This window comes from Panthera tigris, chromosome E1 (assembly GCF_018350195.1).
Source record: "Panthera tigris isolate Pti1 chromosome E1, P.tigris_Pti1_mat1.1, whole genome shotgun sequence".
Lineage (NCBI taxonomy): Eukaryota > Metazoa > Chordata > Mammalia > Carnivora > Felidae > Panthera > Panthera tigris.
The window spans coordinates 42,109,009-42,130,361 of NC_056673.1; the positions used below are offsets into that span (position 1 = coordinate 42,109,009).

General features: G+C 52.5%; 1 protein-coding gene across 1 annotated transcript; it reads right to left on the reverse strand.

The window, feature by feature from the left end:
• Nucleotides 1–2,986: 2,986 nt before the first annotated feature.
• Nucleotides 2,987–17,319, reverse strand: ITGA2B (integrin subunit alpha 2b). The gene is made up of 30 exons (XM_007093811.3): nt 17,040–17,319; nt 15,379–15,500; nt 15,193–15,290; nt 14,910–15,075; nt 14,585–14,634; nt 14,465–14,510; nt 14,243–14,371; nt 13,820–13,867; nt 13,622–13,665; nt 13,426–13,479; nt 13,236–13,288; nt 12,829–13,040; nt 9,875–10,057; nt 9,580–9,625; nt 9,376–9,480; nt 9,237–9,292; nt 8,992–9,143; nt 8,722–8,847; nt 8,262–8,329; nt 7,970–8,117; nt 6,890–6,982; nt 6,542–6,621; nt 6,141–6,221; nt 5,922–6,018; nt 5,666–5,818; nt 5,418–5,543; nt 4,829–4,942; nt 4,499–4,600; nt 4,168–4,284; nt 2,987–3,238 (listed from the first exon to the last, which is right to left on the reverse strand). The coding sequence occupies exons 1-30, from the start codon at nt 17,225–17,227 to the stop codon at nt 3,182–3,184; spliced, it is 3,114 nt and encodes a 1,037-aa protein (XP_007093873.2). The 5' UTR covers nt 17,228–17,319; the 3' UTR covers nt 2,987–3,181.
• Between the last annotated feature and the right edge of the window lie 4,034 nt (nt 17,320–21,353).

The following is a 21,353-nucleotide window of genomic DNA, read 5'->3' on the forward strand; positions in this document are numbered from 1 at the left end:
CGCGGGCCTGGGGCACCGCCCCCTCACCGCCCAGCTCCGCACGCCGCCCGCCCGCCCTGCCCGCCCTCAGCTCACCCTGCAGCCCCGACCCCGCGCTCCCAGACCCAGAGCTGCAAGGGAGTGCAACGAAGAGGGTCCAATCACCCGGGTTCTTGGAGGTCCAGAGCCCTTGAAATTTGGTGCAAAATTTGGGAGGGAGAAAGGCTCACCACACACTCAAAGAGGTGAGACCGTCACGAGTGTTTCCAAAAAGTGTAGAAACTGCCCAGTTCTACCTGCACAAACACCCACGCAATGGGAATCAGTCAGTCCCGGTCTCTAGCTTCTGCCTGTTGAGCCATGAGCAAGTTACTTCGCCTCTGGTCCTCAGCCTTCCTTTAAAGTGAGAATTGTAATAATCTCTACCTCGTGTGGCTGTTGTTATGATTAATTGAGATAATGATGTAAAGGATCTAGCATATGCTTGACGAGGGGCGCGATAATGGTGCTACTGTTGGCCCAGGGTGAAGTGGAAGCTCACCTCCACTCAGATAAGATCCACCGTTGGGCAGTCATAATGCTTAGGAATTTCTTCTAGAGGTGCAAGCAGTTTCTCTCTGGGAATCACCAATCTGTCCCACTGGTTCATGTATGGCAGTCTTTTCCTTCTTCCTTAGCTACATTTGAACCTCACATTTGAAGCCTTCCCTAGCCTCACAGCCAAGCTCTCTTTTTTTCCAGCTTCTGGTTGTCATCATTATGTAGTTTCTGGGTGGCCAAATCCTCACTAATCTGGTATCCCTCTCTTGGTTTTCTCTGATTTTCACCTTCTCCTTCTCACAGTGTGGTGTCCCAAAAGGGATTGGATACTTAGAGCAAGGACATTGTCCCCCAGAGGACAACAGGATTCTCTCCTCATTGGGTCTCCTAGTTGATCCTCTGACTTAAAGAACCTTGTTATGAGTTTGTGATACCAGATTCTTTTTCCCTCCCTCCTCCCTCCCTTCCTCCCTTCCTTGTTCCTTCCTTCCTTCCTTCCTTCCTTCCTTCCTTCCTTCCTTCCTTCCTTCTCTCCCTTCTCTTCTTTCCTTTTTTCTTTTTCTTTTTCTTTTTTTGTTTCCCTCCTTTTGTCTCTCCCTCTCCCCCTTCCTCCCTCTTTCTCAGAAATTTCCATCTAACCAGATTTCCCAGTCTTCTTATATAACCAATTTTTCACAGCCTCAACACAGGATTTAGCATTCGTCCCTGGTGAGTTTCATCTTGTTGGTTTCCACCCAACTTTACAATCTGTCAAGGCTGCCTTGAATGGGCTTCAGTCCCCCATTGTGCTGGGGCTCCCTCACAGCCAGCAGCCACCTGCGGGGTGGAGAGCAGCTTCCCTGCCTCCTTTCAGGGGTCTCATGACAATACCAGGCAGCTCAGAACCGGGATGGAGCTTGTAGAAGGAACAACCTTCTAGAGATCTTCTTCAGCTTTATCAAAATTCTTCAGTTTTAAATCCAGCTCACATTTCTGTCTTGCCAAACGCTTTGCTGGATCAAGATAAACTGTCTGGGCCCATCCAGTTGCAGTGGTGGAGTGGAGAGGGAGTCTGGCTGGTGTTTAAGGATCACAGCAGCTTAATCTTTTCCTAAGCAGTCACAGTCACCCAACTAAAAACCTGTTCTGGAACTTGCCATGCATGGATGTCAAATTGTTTTCTTTTCAAAATTTACCTTTACCTATTTGGGTAAAATCAAATACCAGAAGTTCCTGTGAAGTAAGCCTGTTCGTCAATGGCTTCCCCCAACACTTAGCATCTAGTCCAAAGTCCTACCCGTGGCTGAAAGATGCTGCCTGCCTGCTCCCCAGCCCTGACCTCAACTGGACCCATGCCTGCCTCCAATCCATGGGCCTCCTTGCTTTTACTTAAACACATCAAGCCTGCTCCCACCTCAGGGCCTTTTCACTGGCTGCTCTTTCTGTCCAAAACATGTTATTCCTGTGCAGCCATTGTCTCTTTCATCCATCTCTCTCCTCCCCTCATCGGAGAGGCCTTCCTGACCACTCTACCTAAAATGGCAGCCCTCTCCCACAGAATTCTATCACAATCTCTTTACCTTTATTTTTACTCCCAGCACTGACCACCACTGACCATACATTTATTTACTTGTTTCCTCTTTACCCTGGGTGGAATGTAAGTTCCAAAAGGGCAGGTACTTTGTTTTGCTCATTCCCCCATCTCAGCACTGGGAGAGCACTGGGCACATGGCAGGCGCTCAATAAATATTTATTGAACCCATAAATCAATACGTTTCTCAGGACTCCTGGTGGACCCTGACGGCTATCCCTGGATTCCAGTCTCAGCGGGCGGAGGGAGAGCTATCTTCCATTCCTAGGCCCGTGAACTCCTTGCCCGGGGCCTCTTTCCTGACTGAAGAGACTTCTCTTTGATGGGGAGGAAGGGTAGCTGGACAGCAATGCCTGCTCTCCTCTCCCTGGTGTGATGCTGCCTTCCTCAGGCTGAGGGTTTAGGCAGCCTCCCCCTGCCCCTCCTCAATCTGAACATGGCTTTAAAGGCTTTCTTTTCTTTTCTTTTCTTTTCTTTTCTTTTCTTTTCTTTTCTTTTCTTTTCTTTTTCTTTTTCTTTTAACAGGAGTGGGAAGAGCATGTTATGTTCCCAATCTCAGGTCAACTTGAGGCTTATCCCTCAAAAAAAAAAAAAAATACTGTTTAAAGCTGTCCACCAGAGACCAGCCTGCCTTCTCCGATGCCCCCAATCTCCACGCCACCCAGCCACCCTCAGACATCCCATCTTTCTCCAGTATCACCTAGAAGCTCTGTCACCCTTTCTCCCCTGTTCCACCCCACTCTCCACTTCCAGGCATTCCCCAAAGATGATAATATGCCACCTTTGCCTGGCAGAGACACTCTCCACTCACCCTTCTGCCAGCCCCGGCCCCTCACTCCAAACATCACCTCATGCCCGGTGCCCTTCTCTTCACTGAGCCAAGAGGAGACAGCGTGCTGGGGGTTGGGGCTCAGCCTCTTTATTTGCCAGCGGGGAAGGGAGTAGCCAGCTCTCACTGGAGGGGAGAATATCGGGTGTCTAGGGGACAGCTCCAACCCATAGAGCTGGGGGTGCACCCTGAAGAAGGGGAGGGGCGGGCACGCCTGCCGCCTTCCTCCCAGGACACTCCCAGGACACAGCGACGCTGCCCCTTCACTCCTCCTCTTCATCTTCTTCTAGTGGTGGCCGAACACGCTTGAAGAAGCCAACCTGGGGGCGCACAAGGGCCGGGGACAGGGTGTAAAGATGATGGGTGGGCCCCAGAGCAGCAGTTGAGGAAGAATTCTAGAAAGCAGCCAGGCACGAGGTCCTTCCCTGGACCAGCACAGAATCGGATCCCACTGCCAACACAGATGGCCGCCGTCCCCACTCAGAGAGAATACACGTAACGAGTTGCTTTTTTGTTTTTTTTCCCTTGACGTTTTATCCTTTCTTTTAACGTTTATTTATTTATTTTGAGGGGGGCAGGCAGAGAGAGAGAGAGAGAGAGAATCTCAAGAAGGCTCTGCGCTGTTAGCTCAGAGCCTGACATGGGGCTCATTCCCACAAACTGTGACCTCATGACCTGAGCCGAAATCAAGAGTCAGACACTCAACTGACTGAGCCACCCAAGCACCCCCACTCTTGACTTTTTCTTAAATATTGGCGATTGTGTATCTCTCTGTGACTCTAGCACACAATATGTATTTGATGATTTTAAGTCTTAATGCATGATTTTCCCTAAAAGTACCATGGCTTCCCAGAGCTTGAACACTTGAGCGAGTTTGAGAACAGCCCTCCTGGCACAGAGGAGGAAGTGACCCACCAGGGCCTCCCGGGTCTCCCACCTCAGTCAGGGGGAAGGACAGAGTCAGGAGGAGGTGAGCCCTGTCTTCCTCAGCAGCCAGGGAATTCCTGAAGGCAGGACTCACTCCCTGTGACTCTTCCTGTCAGAGGGGAACAGACTGAAAAGGCCTTGGGATTTCAGGGGCCACCTCTTCCAGAGGTCTGTGCCCTGGAAGAGGTCCTCTGGAGAATGAGACTCTAATGGTAGAGATGTGAATGGACCCGAAGTCACCATCTCTCTCTGCCTCCCTGTGAGGTAGGGCAGGGCCAACTGTGTGCCCTCCTGGGGACCCCACTCTCCCTTCAGGACTTACCTTCCACATGGCCAGGACCAGGACCGTGAGCAACAGCAGGCCGCCCAATACGCCTAACAGCACCCACCAGATTGGAATGTCTCTCTCCTCCAAGACACGAAGCAGCTGCGTCTCGACCTGAGGGCAAACCCATGTGTTTTCTCAGTCACCCTGACACCTGTCTTTCCCAAAGACTCAAACTTGTGGGATGCGCATCTCTGAGCCAGCCACCTACCTGTGCCGCTCCTCGGACCCAGGGGTGTCCCGCCCCCATCCTGCAAGGTGCAGACACTTGGGAAGACAGTGGGTCCTGCAGGGCTCCTGTCCCCTGCCACCATGGGTCTATACTCACCGCAAATTCTCCACTGGGCAGGCTGAGGGCGGGCACAGAGTAAGGAAGGGAGGAGACGTTGAACCAAGCTTTTGACTTTAGCACGAACTGATCCAGTGGCCTCTGAATGGGGTGGGGGTGAAAGCCGTTTACATGAGTCTGTTGGTTGTAGGAGTCCTGGCCCCAGCCTCCCCGCTACCTTGGAGTCCTGCCCTTGGCCTACGCCTGGCTCCTCGAAAATAAGCCTTGCCTTCCCTCTCTCTTCACCACCCCCCCCCATGCCCTATCTCTCCCCAGAACAAACTTGGTCCCCGCCGCCAGAAAGCCCCGCCCTCCAGCATCTGCCCCCACCTGCTGGAGGCTGGGCAGCCACAGGAAGGCCAGCACCGTGACCATGGCCCTCTGCCCTCGTGCCATCTCTTGTAGCTCACACTGCACCACTGTACAGGGCACTGAGTCGCAGCTCTAAGGGGATGAGTCATTAGCTCCCAGCCCCTCTGACCCCTCACCCCAAGGACCCAACAACAGAGAGGGGCAGGGGGGCAGGGAGCTCCAGGCTCCCTCTCAGGAAGGGCCTCAGATTCAAGCGTCTGACGTTGTCTCTAAATGGGGTTGCTCACATCGTTCCAGAAATGCGAGGAAGGGCCGAGAAGAAGTGGGTCATCATATAGTGTTCAATACCCAGAATTTTTGTAACTCTGCTTTGGCATTTCTCCATTTTCTTTAATGTACCGGGAACCTTTGAAAATTCAAATATTCCCACCCGGCCCAGACACAAGACCAGCTCAACCCTTCATATTCATTTGGAGTGTTCCGTGGGACCAAGGTGGCACACCCAAGGCCCACATCACACTGCCAACCGCTGTCCCTGCTTCCCAGAGCCTCTGTCCCCTGGGCCCCAGGGAAGAAGCCCCAGCTGCAGACCACAGAGCTTGCTCACCACGCGAACTGGATCCTGAAGCCTGGAGGGCTGGTTGGACCCTGGCAGGAGGGCCTGTCTGCGGTCCCGCTTGTGATGCCCCGTGTAAATGGGGGAAGGGCTGGGGGTAGGCAGCCCCCAGTCCAGCTGGGGAGGCAAAGAGCCGTCAGTCGGTCCCGAGCACCGATCATCTCCCCACCCTCCCAGAGGGGCCCTGGCTGCTGGGCTGAGGCCTCACCCACGGCTGTTTCTTCCCCCCAGGCTCTCACCTTGAGGGGGTTAGGAGCCGGCTGTGGGGAGCATCGAAGCCCCCCCTGAGGCTGTATATCCAAGATGTAGAGCAGGTCAGAGGGCTGGGACTGGCTGGGAAAGCTAAGGCTGAGGTGGAGGCCACTTACAGTGCTGGGGCCATTGTTATGGAGCTGGTGGGTGGTGACGGCAGACGTTAGGTAGCTCGGCACCTAGTGAGTGCGTAGCTCCTGGGTACCCCCCACCCCAGCCTGGGCCCCAGGTGGTCCTTGGTACCTCATAGGTGTGCTCAACTTTGGGGCCCCAGCTGTCCGAGCTGTTCTCCCCGTTGCCTTCTTCCGCCACCATCAGCAAGGAGGCTGGAAAGGAGTTCCTGCAGGGGCCCAAGCCCCCGGGGGTGAGCCTGAGCGCCTGACTTGCCTGTAGGGCTTCCCCCCAGGCCCTCTGAACCTTCGGGTCCTGCCCGCCATCTCCCCGATCCACCCCTGGTCTCACCCTTGCAGTTCTATGTGGGCCTTTGCCCGGACTGGTACGTCCAGCAGCACAGCCTCGCTGTTGGGATTCTGGCTATTCTTGCTGGAGGGGAGGGGACAGGAGAAGCATGTCAGGGACACCAGCCCAGTGAACATCCGAACTCTCTGGACGGGGCCAGAATTTCAGAAGCTTCAGGAAGCGCTAACTCCACAGGCAGCGTGCCACACTGAAGCTAGACCTGGGTAAGAACTTCCTCTAGGGCTCCAAGACTCAGAAACAAGCCTCTGGGGGAAGAAAGGGAACAAGGACGTCTGAAGAGCAGGCATCCCAGAGGACCCTTCTGGAAGGAGAGCATCTCAGGGTCTCTGCATCGGGATCAGATAGGGGAAGGGTGGTGGGTAGGAATGCTCCCCTGCCCATACCTTCTGATCTGCAGCCAGAAGGACACACGCTCCCCAGCCTCTTCCAGGTCCCCCACGCTCACCAACATCGTGATTCCTATCTGAGAGAGAGGGAGGGCCAAAGTCACGGCCCAAATGCCCACTCTGGGCAGCCTTGTCCTGAATGCGGCCTCCAGTTTCCATCCTCCAAGTCACCAGCGTTATCTCAGAAGCCCACTCAGAGAGGGAAAGTCACTCACCCAAGAACGCAGGGAGTGTGAGGCCCAGGATTCCAGCCCGGGGCTATATGATTCCAAAGCCAGCCCCTAAAGCTCGGCTGTGTATGAGCCTCTGGTGGAGCAGACCCAGCACCCACGACTCGTGCCTCACCTGGGCATTTGTCTTCATCGGGTTGCCCAGCTCACACAGCACCACCTTGGTCTCATTCTCCTTCTTCTGGTTACAGATGAGTCTCTCAAAGCCCTTCAGGAAGGCAGTTTCAAGAAAGAAGATGGTTGCAGAGCATCCCATATATATTTAAGCTCCCTTGGAAAGTCTGGAAGAGACTTGTGTGCAAGGGTGCAGAGAGGGGTGCCTTGGGGTGGGAGTCTGAGGGACTGTCACGTTCTTCCTTGTGTCTCACAGTAGCACCTGATCATTTTTTTTTTAATTTTATTAATGTTTATTTACTTTTGAGAGAGAGAAAGAGAGAGCACAAGTGAGGGAAGGACAGAGAGAGTGAGACACAGAATCTGAAGCTGGCTTCAGGCTCTAAGCTGTCAGCACAGAGCCTGATGCGGGGCTCGAACTCACGAACCATGACATCATGACCCGAGCCGAAGTCAGACACCTATCCGACTGAGCCACCCAGGCGCCCCGCGCCTTATCATTTTTTTTTTTAAGTTTACTTATTTTATTTTTGAGAGAGAGAGAGAGAGAGAGAGAGAGAGGAAGAAAGAGAATCACAAGCAGGCTCTGCACAGTCAGCATAGAGCCTGATGCAGGGCTCAAACTCATGAACCATGAGATCATGACCTGAGCGCAAATCAAGAGTTGGTCGCTTAACTGAATGAGCCAGGCACCCTGGGCAACTTATTATTTTTAATGAAATTTTGGGAAATAAAAATACAAAAACATTACATACAGGATGCTTCCATTGTTAGAAACTACATCAACAAGATAAAAAATAAATACATGCCCATGTTAAGTGTCTGTGGAGGCTAAGAAAAAAGACTGAAAGGAAATCCACCAAATGTTAACAGAAGTTTCTGCTAACATTTCGTACCTGAGCCATTTGGGGTTTGGGTTTTATAATAGAGCCCTTGGATTTTATGCCATTAGCATAAAAAAAATCAGTTTTACAGCAATGCATAAGAGAAATGGGGGGGGGGGGCGTTCTCAGGTGGAAAATGAGAGTCAAGGCTCTTGCACCTCCCAGGTCCCCAGCAATGCCCCTGGGTGGGGCCTCACCTCAGTGTTGCCGGTGGCCCTCATGTAGTGGGTACCTGGGGGCAGGTGCACAACCAGCTCGGCCTCGTAGGCCCCCTCTCCCTCATTGACTGCATCCATCTGTAGCTCCAGCACATTGTCGGCTCCAATGAGGAGTGGGGAGCCCGTCCTGTGAGGACAAAGGAGTTACAAAAAAAAAAAAAAAAAGCAGAGGAAGCTAGGTCCAGGCCCAGGATCTGGGAAGGGGTGAGGACAGAGTATCAGGCCCCCCCGGGGGGGCGAAGGGGTGTCACGGGGCAGACGGCCTCCTCACACGTTGGCGGTGAGCAGGAGCTGGGGGACACACAGATCATCCTCTCCGCAGTCCAGGATGATGCGGGTCTAAAAGAGGCATGTCAAGATGTGTGGGTGAGCTGGGGGTGGGGGAAGTTTGAGGGTCACATCGGAACTTAGGGAATTAGGTCCAAGAATGAAAAGGAGTTTGGAGCTGACGTCAGGGCTTGGGGATTTGCATCAGGGTTTGGGACGATGTCAGGATGGTGACATCAAGGTTCATGCGTTTGTCAGTGTTTAGAGGTAACATCAACAACACTTGGGACCTGTGTCAGGGTGTAGGGAATTTTGAGATTTGGAGGTTTTTCATTAGGGTTTGGCGTGACAGCACAGATGAGAGGTGACGTCAAGATTGCGGGGTTCACATTATGACTTCGACACTAACCCTAACCCTGAGCAGGGGTCCTGCACCTCCCTTGCCTGCTTCCGCCCACCCCCACCTGCTTCTGGACATGGGTGTCCCCATGAAGCACGAGCTCGGGGGCTATTCCGTCCTTCTCGGGCTGCAGGGACACATTGAAGCTGAGTACGATGGGGCTCAGCTTGTCCCGGAAGTCAGCCTCATCCTAGGGAGGGGACAAGAGTCAGACTGTGCACCCTGCTATACGTGTCCCACTGACCACCCCCGTACCCACAGCGCTCAGCCCGTGCCCTGGGACTGGACGGACAGGCTGGCGCACCCAGCCCGGCCCATCCCCAGCCTGGCGTACCCGGAGGAAGACCATGGTGGAGTGGCAGATGGGGCTGTGCCTCCCGCCCAGGTCCAGATGCAGGGTGGTGCCCGCCTGTTGAGAATTCAGCAGTAGCACCCGCCGGCCCTGGCGAGGCTTCTGCCGGTCCAGCTGCAGCTCAGCATGTAGGGCTGGCAGGGCGAGCGGGGAGGGTCAGAGTCTCCCTGGCCAGCCTCCAGGGGAGCCCAGGACCACCTCCCTCCTGTCCCCACCACGACACTCACGCAGCTTCTGAGGAATGCTGTGCCCAGTGACTCCTACACACATCTGGATGTTAAAGCTGCAAAGATGTGAGTTGGGCTCAGGGGCTAGGATCCCTCAAGGTCCCACACCTTGCCTGGGCCCTGCCCTCCGTCTCCTCACCAGCTCACTGGTGTCTGGGTCTGGGGCAGGACACAGTTCTTCACAGCAGGATTCAGTGAATCTTGCACCAGCAGCTGCACATTGGCCATCACCACTGGCTGAGCTCTGGTGGGATGGGGGCATGCTTGCCATTATCCCCTCCTGAACTGATATCCTCTGATGGTGTGGGCCCTCCGCCACCACGCCCCTAGAGCCAGCACTCACCTGTACACAGCCACCTGGTTAGCCCCATAAGCTCCTACCAGTAGGTCTATAGATATTGGAGGGGTCAGAATCAGCAGTTAGAGGGGGCAAGGGTGCTCATCACCTCTTTCCCAGAGTTTCCCACACCACTGCCTCCACTGAGTTTTGGCCTGGCCTGGCCTGGCCTCCCCTGGCCTCCCAGCCCCACAGAGGGGTCAGACGCTCAGTGGGGCAGAGGCCCCTGACTGTATTTTTCAGCATCTCCAGCTAATGCCCAAGGGCCCTTCCTGGCTAGCCGGAGGCATTCCAGGGGCACCTGGGTATCCGTTGTCATCGATGTCTGTGGCACCTCGCAGGGAGAAGCCGAAGCCAGAGCCTGTGGGGAAGGGGCTGTCCAGGACCTGGGAGGGGCGTGAGCTAAGCCCCTCACTCTGACCCAGGAACACCAGCACTTGGCCCCGACCACTGGGACCCCCGTAGGGGGCGGCCACTGCAACATCTGGAAGAAAGGGAGGGGCTGTTTGTTACAATTTTCTCCAATTTTTGTTTCTTATCCAGGCAGCCCTGAGCTCCTTCTCTGGGCAGAGGGCAGGAGACCGTGAGAGGGATACAAAAGTCTGGTGCAAGGAAGCAGTTGTCCTGCCCCTCCAAGGAGTTTATGAGTGAGTACAAAAGAGACCCATCAACTAGGATTATTATAAACACAGTAGCAGCCTTTGATAGCTATTGAGAAAATTTATTGACATGATTTCATTTAATCCTGAATTAGGCATTGCTATTCCCATTATTTTTTAAAGACTATGAGAAATTACTTTTTTTTTTTTTTAGGTTTATTTATTTATTTTGAGAGGGAGAGAAAGAGCACAAACAAGCAGGGGAGGGGCAGAAAGAGAGGGAGAGAGAGAATCCCAAGCAGGCTCCGAGCTGTCAGCACACAGCCTGATGGGGGGCTTGAACCCACGAATCATGGGATCATGACCTGAGCCAGAATCAGGAGTTGGATGCTTAACTAACCAAGCCACCCAGGCACCCCAGGCATTATTATTCTAATTTTAGATGGAAAAACTGAGTCCCAGAAGAGTAAATAATCAAGACCAATGAAGAAATGGCTCCCTCTTCCCCTAGGGACCTTCACCCCATTTCAATTCCACCATGCAAACTCAGAGCCACACTATGGGCTTGTCATCACTAAGCACTTGTAAGATCATTCTTGAAGATGTATTTGTTAATCATCATAATCTTATTAATTTGTAGGAGTTATTTACATGTGACAAGAATTAAGATCTTTTATATATGTTGTAACTGTCTTTCCTTTGTCTTCTGACTTTGTTTTCTATGCAGCTCTTTTTTTTCTTTTAAAAATCTACTGATTGGGGTGCCCCGGTGGCTCAGTGGGTCCTACTTGTGCTCAGGTCATGATCTCATGATTTGTGAGTTCGAGCCTACCATCAGGCTTTGCGCTGAAAGTGCAGAGCCTGCTTGGGATTCTCTCTCTCTCTCTCTCTCTCTCTCTCTCTCTCTCTCACACACACACTCTCTCTCTCTGCCCCTCCCCCTTCACGCTCTCCCTCACTCTCTCCCTCTCTTTCCCTCCCATGCTTTCTCTGTCTCACAATAAATAAACTTTAAAAAACCTATTCATTTTTCTTTCTTTTTTTTTTTTTTCTGTTGATTTTTCTGATTGAGTTACACAGAATTCATCCATATAAGACCGCTCTGACCACAGTCTCATGCCCAGACTCTGGGCGTCCATTCTCTCTTGATCTTTAGCACCTTCCTTTCTTTACTTCCTTCCGACCATTCGATCACCCTTGTCATATCCTCAGCCATCTTGCCCCACTGCCAGTCCTCAGCAAACCTGGCCAGACCTCACCAGATTGGGCCCCAGGGATTCCTGACCACCAGGAAGGTGGAGATGGAGGTACTGCCCAACTGTTCCGAGGGGGCACTGCTCAGCCCCCTCCCCCACTTTGCTCAGCGCCTATTTCAAACCTTCTTCATTCTGTCAAGTTCCCAGCCCCCCACTTCCTTCACAAAGAGAAGCAGCCCAACTGTTGTGCTATCAGTCCAAACCCGCTTTTCTGGCTTCCTTTACCCTGCCACCAGGCTAAACATCTCAGCCTGGTCTTCTCTGTGGCCCATCATAGGGACCCTCCTCCAGCTCACTTCCCTCCCCACCCTGTGTCCCCACAATATCATTCCCTCCACATTCAACCTACTCCATATGCTTTGAAATTAAAATAGCCTTCCCTTGACCCTCATCTCCTTTCAGGACTCTCCTTTTTCTTTTCTTTTCTTTTCTTTTCTTTTCTTTTCTTTTCTTTTCTTTTCTTTTTTCTTTTCTTTTCTTTTCTTTCTTTCTTTCTTTCTTTCTTTCTTTCTTTCTTTCTTTCTCTCTCTTTCTTTCTTTTCCTTTCACAAACTGAAAGAGCTGTCTACACTGGCTGCTTCCAATTCTTCACTTCCACTCATCCCTTGCCCCCTGGCATTCTGACTTTTGTCTCTACCCGGCCCTGAATCAGTTCTTACTGCTGTCACCAATGACCTTCTTGCTAAAGTCCATGGATACTTCTCCAGCTCCATCTAAGTATGCCTTTCAGCAGCATCTGAAATCACCGATCCCCTTCCTCCTGCTCAAAGGGCTCTCTTCCTTTGAGTTCTGGGCCATCCAATCTCCTGGATCTACTACTTCTCTGGACACTCCTTTGTCTCCTTTCCAGACTCACTTCATCTGGGAGTCCCCTAAATGCTCTTGCTCCCCAGGGCTTTGTCCTCTGCCTCTTCTCACTTCACAGGTGCCCAGGACCTCATCCAGCCTCCCCAGGCCTCTGTCTCTCACTCAGACCGCTCTGGTGGGAATGGGGAACCCAACTGTTCTCTGGAAGTCTGCCTACTGCTCCCAAGCCCTTCAAGGTCAAACAGGCCCAGCGCTGAGCTGCTGATCTCTGCCTCCCACTTCACCTTCCCAGACCTGCTGCTTGGCCTGAGTTACAGGCAGTGAAGGCACCAATACCCCTCTCCACCAATGACTCGCTCTCTCTTAGCTCCACATCCAGTCACCCATCAAGTCCCAATAGTCCAGGTTCTGGATATCTGTGAAGTCACCCCTGTCTCTAACTCCACTGCCGAAATCCACACCCAAGTGCTCACCATCTCTTGCCTAGACCAATGCAAACAAATCCTAATTGATCTCTTTCAACTCTTAAACCCACAGTCTTTGTTGTGGCTGTTAACCCCTCTGCAGCAAGTGGGGCACCTTTCTTCCCTTACCATTGTAGCCATCCCGGTCGAGGTCGCCCAGAGGCGCGATGGCGGAGCCGAATCTCCCGTAGAGCTGTGTGCCCGTCAGCAGAACGCTGGGGGCGCCCAGTGGGTGGTGACCGCGAGGCTGCAGGAACAAGTACACACGCCCCACCTCGGCCAGTTTGCGGTCAGCGCGGCTCTCCATGTACAGTGGCGCGCCCACCAGCAGGTCGTGCCTCCTGCAGGCCAGACGGGCGGTTCCGTGGGGGGTGGGTGAGAGGGATGCTGCGGGCCTGGGCCAAATCTCGCTCATTCTCGCCCTTCCGCGCCCCTCGGTGGTCACATGGGAACGGGTGAGGAAAGGAGGGGACCGAGAGCAATCAACCTCTCTGGTAATAGGGGACTCAAGTCCGTAGGGATGGGGCGCCCCTCACCCGTCCCCGTTGACATCAGTGACGGCCACCGAGTGCCCGAAATACGAAGCCACCTGCAGGAAGACGAGGCTTACTTAATTCCTGCCCCCAGGCCGGCACCTTCTCTTAACACTGCCCTCCACGCTCCGCGGAATATTCTAGGGTTCCAGTTCCCCAGCGTCCGCCACCCCCCACCGGGACCGGTTTCCACCTGCTCTCCGTGCAGCCGGTGCAGCGTCTGGTGGTCCGAGTTCAAAATTTCCACCTGCACGGACAACGCCCAGGCGCTCATCATTCTTGCTCCCGCTCCAGGGCAGAAAGGGCAGGGGGGGCGTAGGGGGCTTGTGAGGCTGAGGAATGGGGCCGAGAGCTTTGGGATGCCCGGTGGCGGGACAGGGGGCACTCACCGCTCCCAGGGTCCAGCTCCAGGTGGGGGCGCCTAAGACATACTCTAGGGAAAGCCGGACCCCAGTTAATGAGGTCCTTCCAACCTACCCACCTCCCGCCCGCCATTCTGCCACCCAGGGGAGATTTCGTGGCGGGGAGTGGAGGTGCTCCTCCCCGGGCTGGGCTCCCCAACCTTTGCCCCTAAATGGATTTCTTGCCTGTAGTGTTGATATCCCCGTCGAACTCGCCCACGGCCACCGAGTACCCTGAAGACACGACACGAATTATTCTTTCTGGGAGGGTGAAGCAGGGAGAGAGGCCAAGGGCGAGGAAGAAGGGGACCCAGAGACCCAAACCCTGCATCGCGTAGATGGGAAAACTGAGGCCATCGAGAGGCCAAGACCTGCCCTAGGCGCCCCAGCGAATCCAGGGCGGGGAAGGCAAGGTGGGGCATATGGGAGTTGGGCGGTCGGCGGGAAAACTGTGGGAGCAGAGAGTGGAGGCGCCTTCGATGCCTCTGGGGTTGGAGTTGGCCAGGGGGGTTGGTCTGAGGGCGCTCCCGCAGGGGCAGGACCTGACCGGCGGAGGGGGCGGTGATACTTAGAGGGATGAGAAGTCTAGAAGGGAGGGGCCAGGGTTACCCCGGTAGCCGTCGAAGTACACTGGGTTGGTGTAGTCTGCGGAGAAGCGCTGGGTGGGCACGTTCCACAAGAGGGTGCCTGGGCGGTAACTCGAGACGATTTCGGCAATAGGAGCTCGCGCCAGGAGACCTAGGGCGCGAGGGACAGCGGGTGTGGGGGCTGTGACGACTGGGGTCTCCCCAGGCCAAGAGGAGGGAGGGAGGTGTACGGATGGGCACGTACCTAAGAAAAAATAGCCGCCAGGGGCCCCAAGCACCAGCTCTCCAGCCTGAAAGGGAACCCTGGAGGTGAGAGGGGCCCTGTTTGGGAGCTGCCCCCACGCCGCTTATGCTCCCTACTCGCCTGAGTGACCGCGGAGCTGAAGCCCGCTTCGCAGTAGCGCTTGTCTTGGACTAGAGAAGGCAAGGAGGAGGGGTCAGCGAAGGGGCGGGTCAAGAATTGTGCGTGGGCGCCTGGGGCGGGGTAGGGGCGGGGTCACGGGGTTAATATGGAGGCGTGGCCTTGAGTCTGAGCCAGGCGGGGCGGGGCTAGAAGCTGGGCCCAGGAGTTGGGCCCACCCGGATGCCGGACTGAAAGCCGGGCTTGGAGGGCGCTTGGGAGGTATCAGGTGAAGGAGGGAGCTAGGTGGCCGTGAGGGAACGGAGACAAAACGGAGAGCTGAACTCACTAAAGGACTTTGTCACGTAACCCCGGCTCATGGTGTTAGCCCGACAGGGCGAGTACTCCGCGCGGTAGCCGGTTTGGAGCTGAGCCACGAAGCAGCCACCTACGGGCGTCTTCTCAGCCTCCTCTGTCTTTTCTAGGGCGTTCCAGTGCTGCCAGGGGGCGCAGGCCTGGAGCAGGGCCACAGGAGAGTGGGGAACCGGCGGGATTCGGATTCCCCCCCCCCCCCCCCCCACCACATGTCCCTGCCCACGACTGCTCTCTGTGCCCCGTTCCGCGGCGCCCACCACAATGTTGTTGTTCCAGCTGACGACCGACGCCCCCAGTCCTTGCCCGGCCTTGAAAGTTTGGAAGGTTTGGGAGCCTACGTGTCGGGTCTCATCATCTGGAGGGCGCAAGAAGGATGGGGCGCTGAAGCTCGGCTGTCCACGCTCCCTGTAACCCCTCCCTCTGCCTCCTTGAGCAGGACTCACTGAGGTCGAAGGGCAGCGAGGTGCACTGGCCGCCCTCGGTCCTCCAGGGGCACAGGAACACGCCGCCCGTCTCCTCCTGGCTGCGGCCCCGGGTCCTCGGGGCGCCCACCACGATGGCCACGCTGCGATGGAAAGCTGGGTGAGTGTGGCGCGGATTCCCGGGCACCACACGCCCCGTCACCTGCGCTGAGAGCACTACCTGGAAGGGCTGTGTGCCTTGGAGGGCACTGGGTCATCTTTCCTCAACGAGATATCACAGACCGTGGAGCCCAACCTTTTATGGCCAAACTGCCTCCCAGTGGGAGAAATCACGTGTCTAAAGTAACCTAGTGAGTTAAAGGTAAATCTGGTACTATAACCGTTTGGTTTGATTTGAATATGAGGAGTTTGTTATCCTTTCTGAAAAACACATCCTAAACTTTGCACATCATCCGAACTCCATATACCCCACCTCTATGCCCCACACCGAAAGCCAGGGATTTACATGCCCCCAAGAGCTTAAGACCTGAGAAGTAGTTTCAATGGTGAAGAATTAGGGAGGCTACTGGGCACCTCTAAAGTGAGGTACTGATATTGCTGAGGACCTTAGTAGATCTAGGTTCAGATAATAGCTCTATCATGTATAAACTGGGGACAATACCTACCAATCAATGTCAGGAGAAGTAAATGAAATAAATGTATGAGGGACATTTCTGCATGGTGCCAGCCAAATAACACATAACAAGTACTAAAAAAAAAAAGGTATTAATTTTTTTCTTTCATCTCGTAGGATGTTTATTAAGTAATACCTATGAAGCCAATATCTGTAGAAACAAAGGGAAAGAAGCAAGAATGGGAAGAGAAAGGAGTCAAATGCAGATTCAGGTCCAGTGACAGTCACGGGCCAGCACCTTGGGAGCTCTGGAGCTACAAGGACCCTTCAGAACCATCCCAAGTTGAGGTGAGAACATCGGACCCTTACACCTCTCTCCCCGCTCCACACTCCTCATGATCAGTCATTGGTTATAGGCCACATTGGAAAGGGGACTTGACTTGGGGGGAGGTGACTCTTCAGCAGAGAAAATTCCCCAAGAGGCAGATACTTGAAGGCCATCTGCCATCCCCACTCCCCGAAGGTGAGCATCACAGCATCTGCTACACCCAATAAGTAACTAGTGCAGGGTAGTTACTGTAAAGACAAGGAACCAGGACTCTAATCTTGGAAGTCTGATTTTACAGCTGATTAATTCCAACCATTAATGCTCTATTGTTTCTTTTCAAAATATCTATACTTTTGATGGGGATGGGGGTGGATAGAGTAGAAAAGCAAGGTGGAGTGGGTAGACAATTTCGCGGTTTTGCAAGTCAATTTAATAAATGTATTTTAAGGGGTGAGGGTGGAGTAGGTCATACAACTGACCCTTGGGGGGAAAATTAAGGCATCAAATTTTGCCTTTGTTCTTGCTGTAGTTTTGGTGCCCATCTCCCCTTTGGTGCCCCTCCCTGACACTCTTACCTGAGCCAGTTCTGCCAGTATTCCTAAAAAGAACTCAGTCTGAATAGAGCCTAGAAATCGCTTTGCTCAACCTCTATCACAAATGGGGAGCTTGAGGTTCACAGAAGTAGTGAGGGGGGCACAGAATCCTTCTCTCTCCCAACACCCAAACTTCTCCCGGGCTCACCTCCCACGGCTGTCCTTGTAGAAGTCCAGCGAAAACCCAAAGTGGCTGCCATTGGGGCCTGTGTAGAAGGTGAGCTGCACTGGGTCCAGGTTCAAGGCCCAGGCTGGAGGGACAGCATCGGGTCCCAAGAGCAGCTGCACCCACTCCAGAAGCCAGAGGGCATGAAGTGGACACACAGCTCTGGCCATCTTCCTTCTCCCACCACCTCCTAGGCAGGAATGGGCTAGCTTCTTCCTCTTCCTTTCAGTCTCTACCACCGGAAAGCTTTTCTTATCAAACTGGAACTCACTTGCTGAGCAGTGGGCAGAGGAAAGGGCTATAAGCCCTGGATACATATGGTTTCTTGGATTGCCAGAAAGGGGGTGAAGCCACCCTGGGGGTGGGTGCTAATGGCTGAAAGCCATGACTCCTCCCTTTTCCTGAGAGTAGTTTATCACCAAGTCCTGTTGGTTCTGCCTCTCAACTATGTCTCTTGAGTCTTCACATCTGCACTACCACCATTCTAGTCCGAGCCACCATTCCTATCTGCTTGGGGTAATCATGAACTAACTGATCCATACGCCTCCATTCTAACTGTTTTACAGCCCTTCCTCCCCCATCCCCCACAACTGTCTACATTGTAATCGCCCAGTGCGACTTGGTCAGAGGTGGAGGAAGGAGGAAGGAAGCTGCTGTCTCCTGATAAGAACTGAGGTTTTTATACCCTTTTGGATAAGGCACTTATCCACTTCCTGCTTCCAGGGCTTTGGTCAGCCATATTGGTGTAGCAAGCTTCTTCACTCTCCCTCCATCTCAGGCCACATCTTAATGTGGCCACAGCAGTGCAGCTGGTGCTGGCGAAATGTGTGGCCAATGGATCTTGGCCAAAGGGGAAAGGAGATGGGGAAAGAGTGGAGTCCAGGATATTCTGGCTCACAGGCTCTGGGACTATATGCCAGCTATTCATTTGAAGGCAGACCCTCCCTCTTTCTTGGGTGACAGAGCTCTTGTCCAATCAAGACTTGATTCTAGTGGGCTCCCTGCCTAGGGGACGCCTCCCTCAACTCCTCAGGCTGGCACCCTGGAGTTGGCACACATGGGAACAGCACTGATCACACTGTTTAGTCATGGTCCATTCACTGGATTGTGTCCATGACTCCCTTGAGAACAAGGTTCCTTTTTGCAGCCCCAGGGCCTAGCCAAGAACCTAACGTGTAGTATGTGTCGTTGACAGACAGACTGAATGGAAGCATGCACTGAGGAGGAAAGATGCAAACATGGAGTCACACAGTGGAGAGAAGGAATATTTTGAGCAGAAAGGCAAGGCAATTTTCTCTGGATGACAGGAAGAGTAGTGCCAAGTCTTATTGGCACTGTAGGTCGTCCCCAAAAAAGCAGGCTCTCAGGAAGGAAATTCAAAAGATCTGCTAGGGGTAAAGGAAGACTGCCACGTCCTCCTTTTGCTCTATATTTTCTAATCAAACTTAACCACCATCTATCTTATCCTGCCCAACTATCCCGTGCCATCCTTCCAGCTCCCTTCCCCTTGTAATTCACCACCTTGGCCCACAGCTCAAATTCCTCTCCCTTACTAGATTAGAAGCTCCTTGAACTTAAAAAAAATTTTTTTAACGTTTATTTATTTTTGAGACAGAGAGAGACAGAGCATGAACAGGGGAGGGCCAGAGAGAGAGGGAGACACAGAATCCGAAAAAGGCTCCAGGCTCTGAGCTGTCAGCACAGAGCCCAACGCGGGGCTCGAACCCATGAACCATGAGATCATGACCGGAGCTGAAGTCGGACGCTTAACCGACTGAGCCACCCAGGCGCCCTGAGGAACCTCCTTGAACTTTAGTCTGGATCTTCTTCACTGCTGAATCCCCAGTGCTAAGCTCACGATAGGCATACATTTGCTAGAATGAATACTTAACACTGTCCTATACTTACCTTCTACCCTCTTCTCGTCTTCAACCAAATGGTATTACATTACTGCGGTATACTGACTGCATAGCTCAATATTGTCACACCCCACTGAAGTCTTTAATGGGTACTTATTCTGCTCAAGGCACTGAGTGATGAGGGATACAAAGGTAACTGTCAGGGATCGTTAAAGAACTTAGCCCAGAATTAGGCCACGAACACACATAACTGCAGCGGAGGGACAGTAAAGAATGCCTTGAAAGGGTAGACTAACATTATGCCTAACTGAAGTCGTTTATATCTTTGCTGCTCATAACAACCCTATGAAATAAGTACTGTTATGCACATTTTTTAAAAAAAAATTTTTTAACATTTATTTATTTTTGAGACAGAGAGAGAGCATGAACAGGGAAGGGTCAGAGAAAGAGGGAGACACAGAATCTGAAACAGGCTCCAGGCTCTGAGCTGTCAGCACAGAGCCCGATGTGGGGCTCGAACCCATGGACTGCGAGATCATGACCTGAGCCGAAGTCAGACGCTTAACTGACTGAGCCACCCAGGCGCCCCTGTTATGCACATTTTGTAGATGCAAAAACCGTGGTAGAGTTTTAGGTAAATTGCCCAAATTTATATGGCCAAAGGGTGGCAAAACAAGGATTCAAACATGTTTGGCTTGAATCCATCAGTCTTAAAATCTTTTTTTTTAACACTTAATTCACTTTTGAGAGAGACAGAGCACGAGTGGGGGAGGGACAGAGAAAGAGGGAGACAGAATCTGAAGCAGCTCCAGGCTCTGAGCTGTCAGCACAGAGCCCGATGCGGGGCTCGAACCCATGGACCGCGAGATCATGACCTGAGCTGAAGTCGGATGCTTAACTGACTGAGCCACCCAGGCGCCCGTTATGCACATTTTATAGATGCAAAAACCATGGTAGAGTTTTAGGTAAATTGCCCAAATTTATATGGCCAAAGGGTGGCAAAACAAGGATTCAAACATGTTTGGCTTGAATCCATCAGTCTTAAAATCTTTTTTTTTAACACTTAATTCACTTTTGAGAGAGACAGAGCACGAGTGGGGGAGGGACAGAGAAAGAGGGAGACAGAATCTGAAGCAGCTCCAGGCTCTGAGCTGTCAGCACAGAGCCTGATGCAGGGCTCGAACCCACTAACAGTGAGATCATGACCTGAGCCGAGGTCGGACACCTAACTGACTGGGTCACCCAGGTGCCCCCGTGCCCCGCCTTTTTTTATTGCGTGTTCTTAACCAGTACACCGTGGTGCCTTTTGTCTGAGAATGAGGGTTTTTTAGGCACAGGAAATACCATGAGAAAAGAGAGCTGCAGACCATAGAGGTCAATTATAGGGAAAGGCAAGTAGTCGACTCAACGTACGGTGTTCAAAGGGGAGGACTGGGGCACGAGAATGAAATGGAAGGCTAGGATCAAATCACTGAAGGTCCTTGAATGCCTCAAGGAATTTGAATTTTTAATCTGTAGGAGATGGAGAACCAAAGATTTTTAAAGTCAGGGAATAAGAGATACATTGACCAATTGTGCTCCCTTTTGGATGATTACACTGGCTGTGGATAGAAGGAACTGAGAAACACAGGACTTAGCGGGAAGGTCAGATAGATGGGTGGCCACTGCAATCCTTTTGGTTAAAGGTGGTGAGGTCTGAACCAGGATACTGATGATAGGAACAAAAGAGAGAACAGAGGTTACACAATCAGTAACACTGCGGTAGGGAGGTGTCAAAAGTAATTTACAGCTTTGGTGCATGGCTGTCTGTCAGGACAGTTGTACCATGAGCTACAACTAGAAATAGGTGAAGGATCAGATTTGGGAACAAAAGAGTTTGGTATTCAAGAATTGTTTCTCACGGGTGTTCCTTTGGGGCCAGAGCTGGGTTGATCTCCCTTCTGAGATAATAGGCAGAGTGCTGACACACTGCTCCCACTTTCCCATCCCACCAACCCCGAGTCCTAGAATTCCTCAATGAATCCAGAGTTCTGTTAAGGCTTCAGTCAACAATGACTGAACTTCTATGTGCCTGGCACTGAGGTAGGTGACGTGGAGGATATATAGAGAAAAAGCCTTCATTATCTTTGATGCTTCCTTGTTTAATCCTTGCATAATCCTCAGTATTTTTTGTTCCTATTTTTCAACATATAGTAAAAATGTTTACTATGCGTTCAACTCTATGTAAAACATTCTAAGAGACTTAAAAAAAAAAGGAGGTATAGAAATCAGTCTGTGTCCTCTCCAAGCTTAGCATTTTACTGGGAAGCAGTACACAAAATGAACCCAACACAGATTCTGAAAAGCCAGTAAGCTTGCATAGGACTCTGAGCCCAGCCAGAAATATGCTGCAATAATTCAGACATGAGCTGATAAGGGGGTGGGGGGAGGTGAAGGT

What these genes read in the sequence shown, in the direction of transcription:
- ITGA2B (XM_007093811.3), bottom strand. Translation starts at nt 17,227, where the DNA reads ATGGCCAGAGCTGTGTGTCCACTTCATGCCCTCTGGCTTCTGGAGTGG. An exon ending in CCACCATGGTCTTCCTCCGG is followed by an intron (nt 8,848 to 8,991) that starts GTACGCCAGGCT and finishes TCCCCTCCCTAG; the next exon opens with GATGAGGCTGACTTCCGGGA. An exon ending in CTCCTGCTCACCGCCAACGT is followed by an intron (nt 8,118 to 8,261) that starts GTGAGGAGGCCG and finishes TTGTCCTCACAG; the next exon opens with GACGGGCTCCCCACTCCTCA.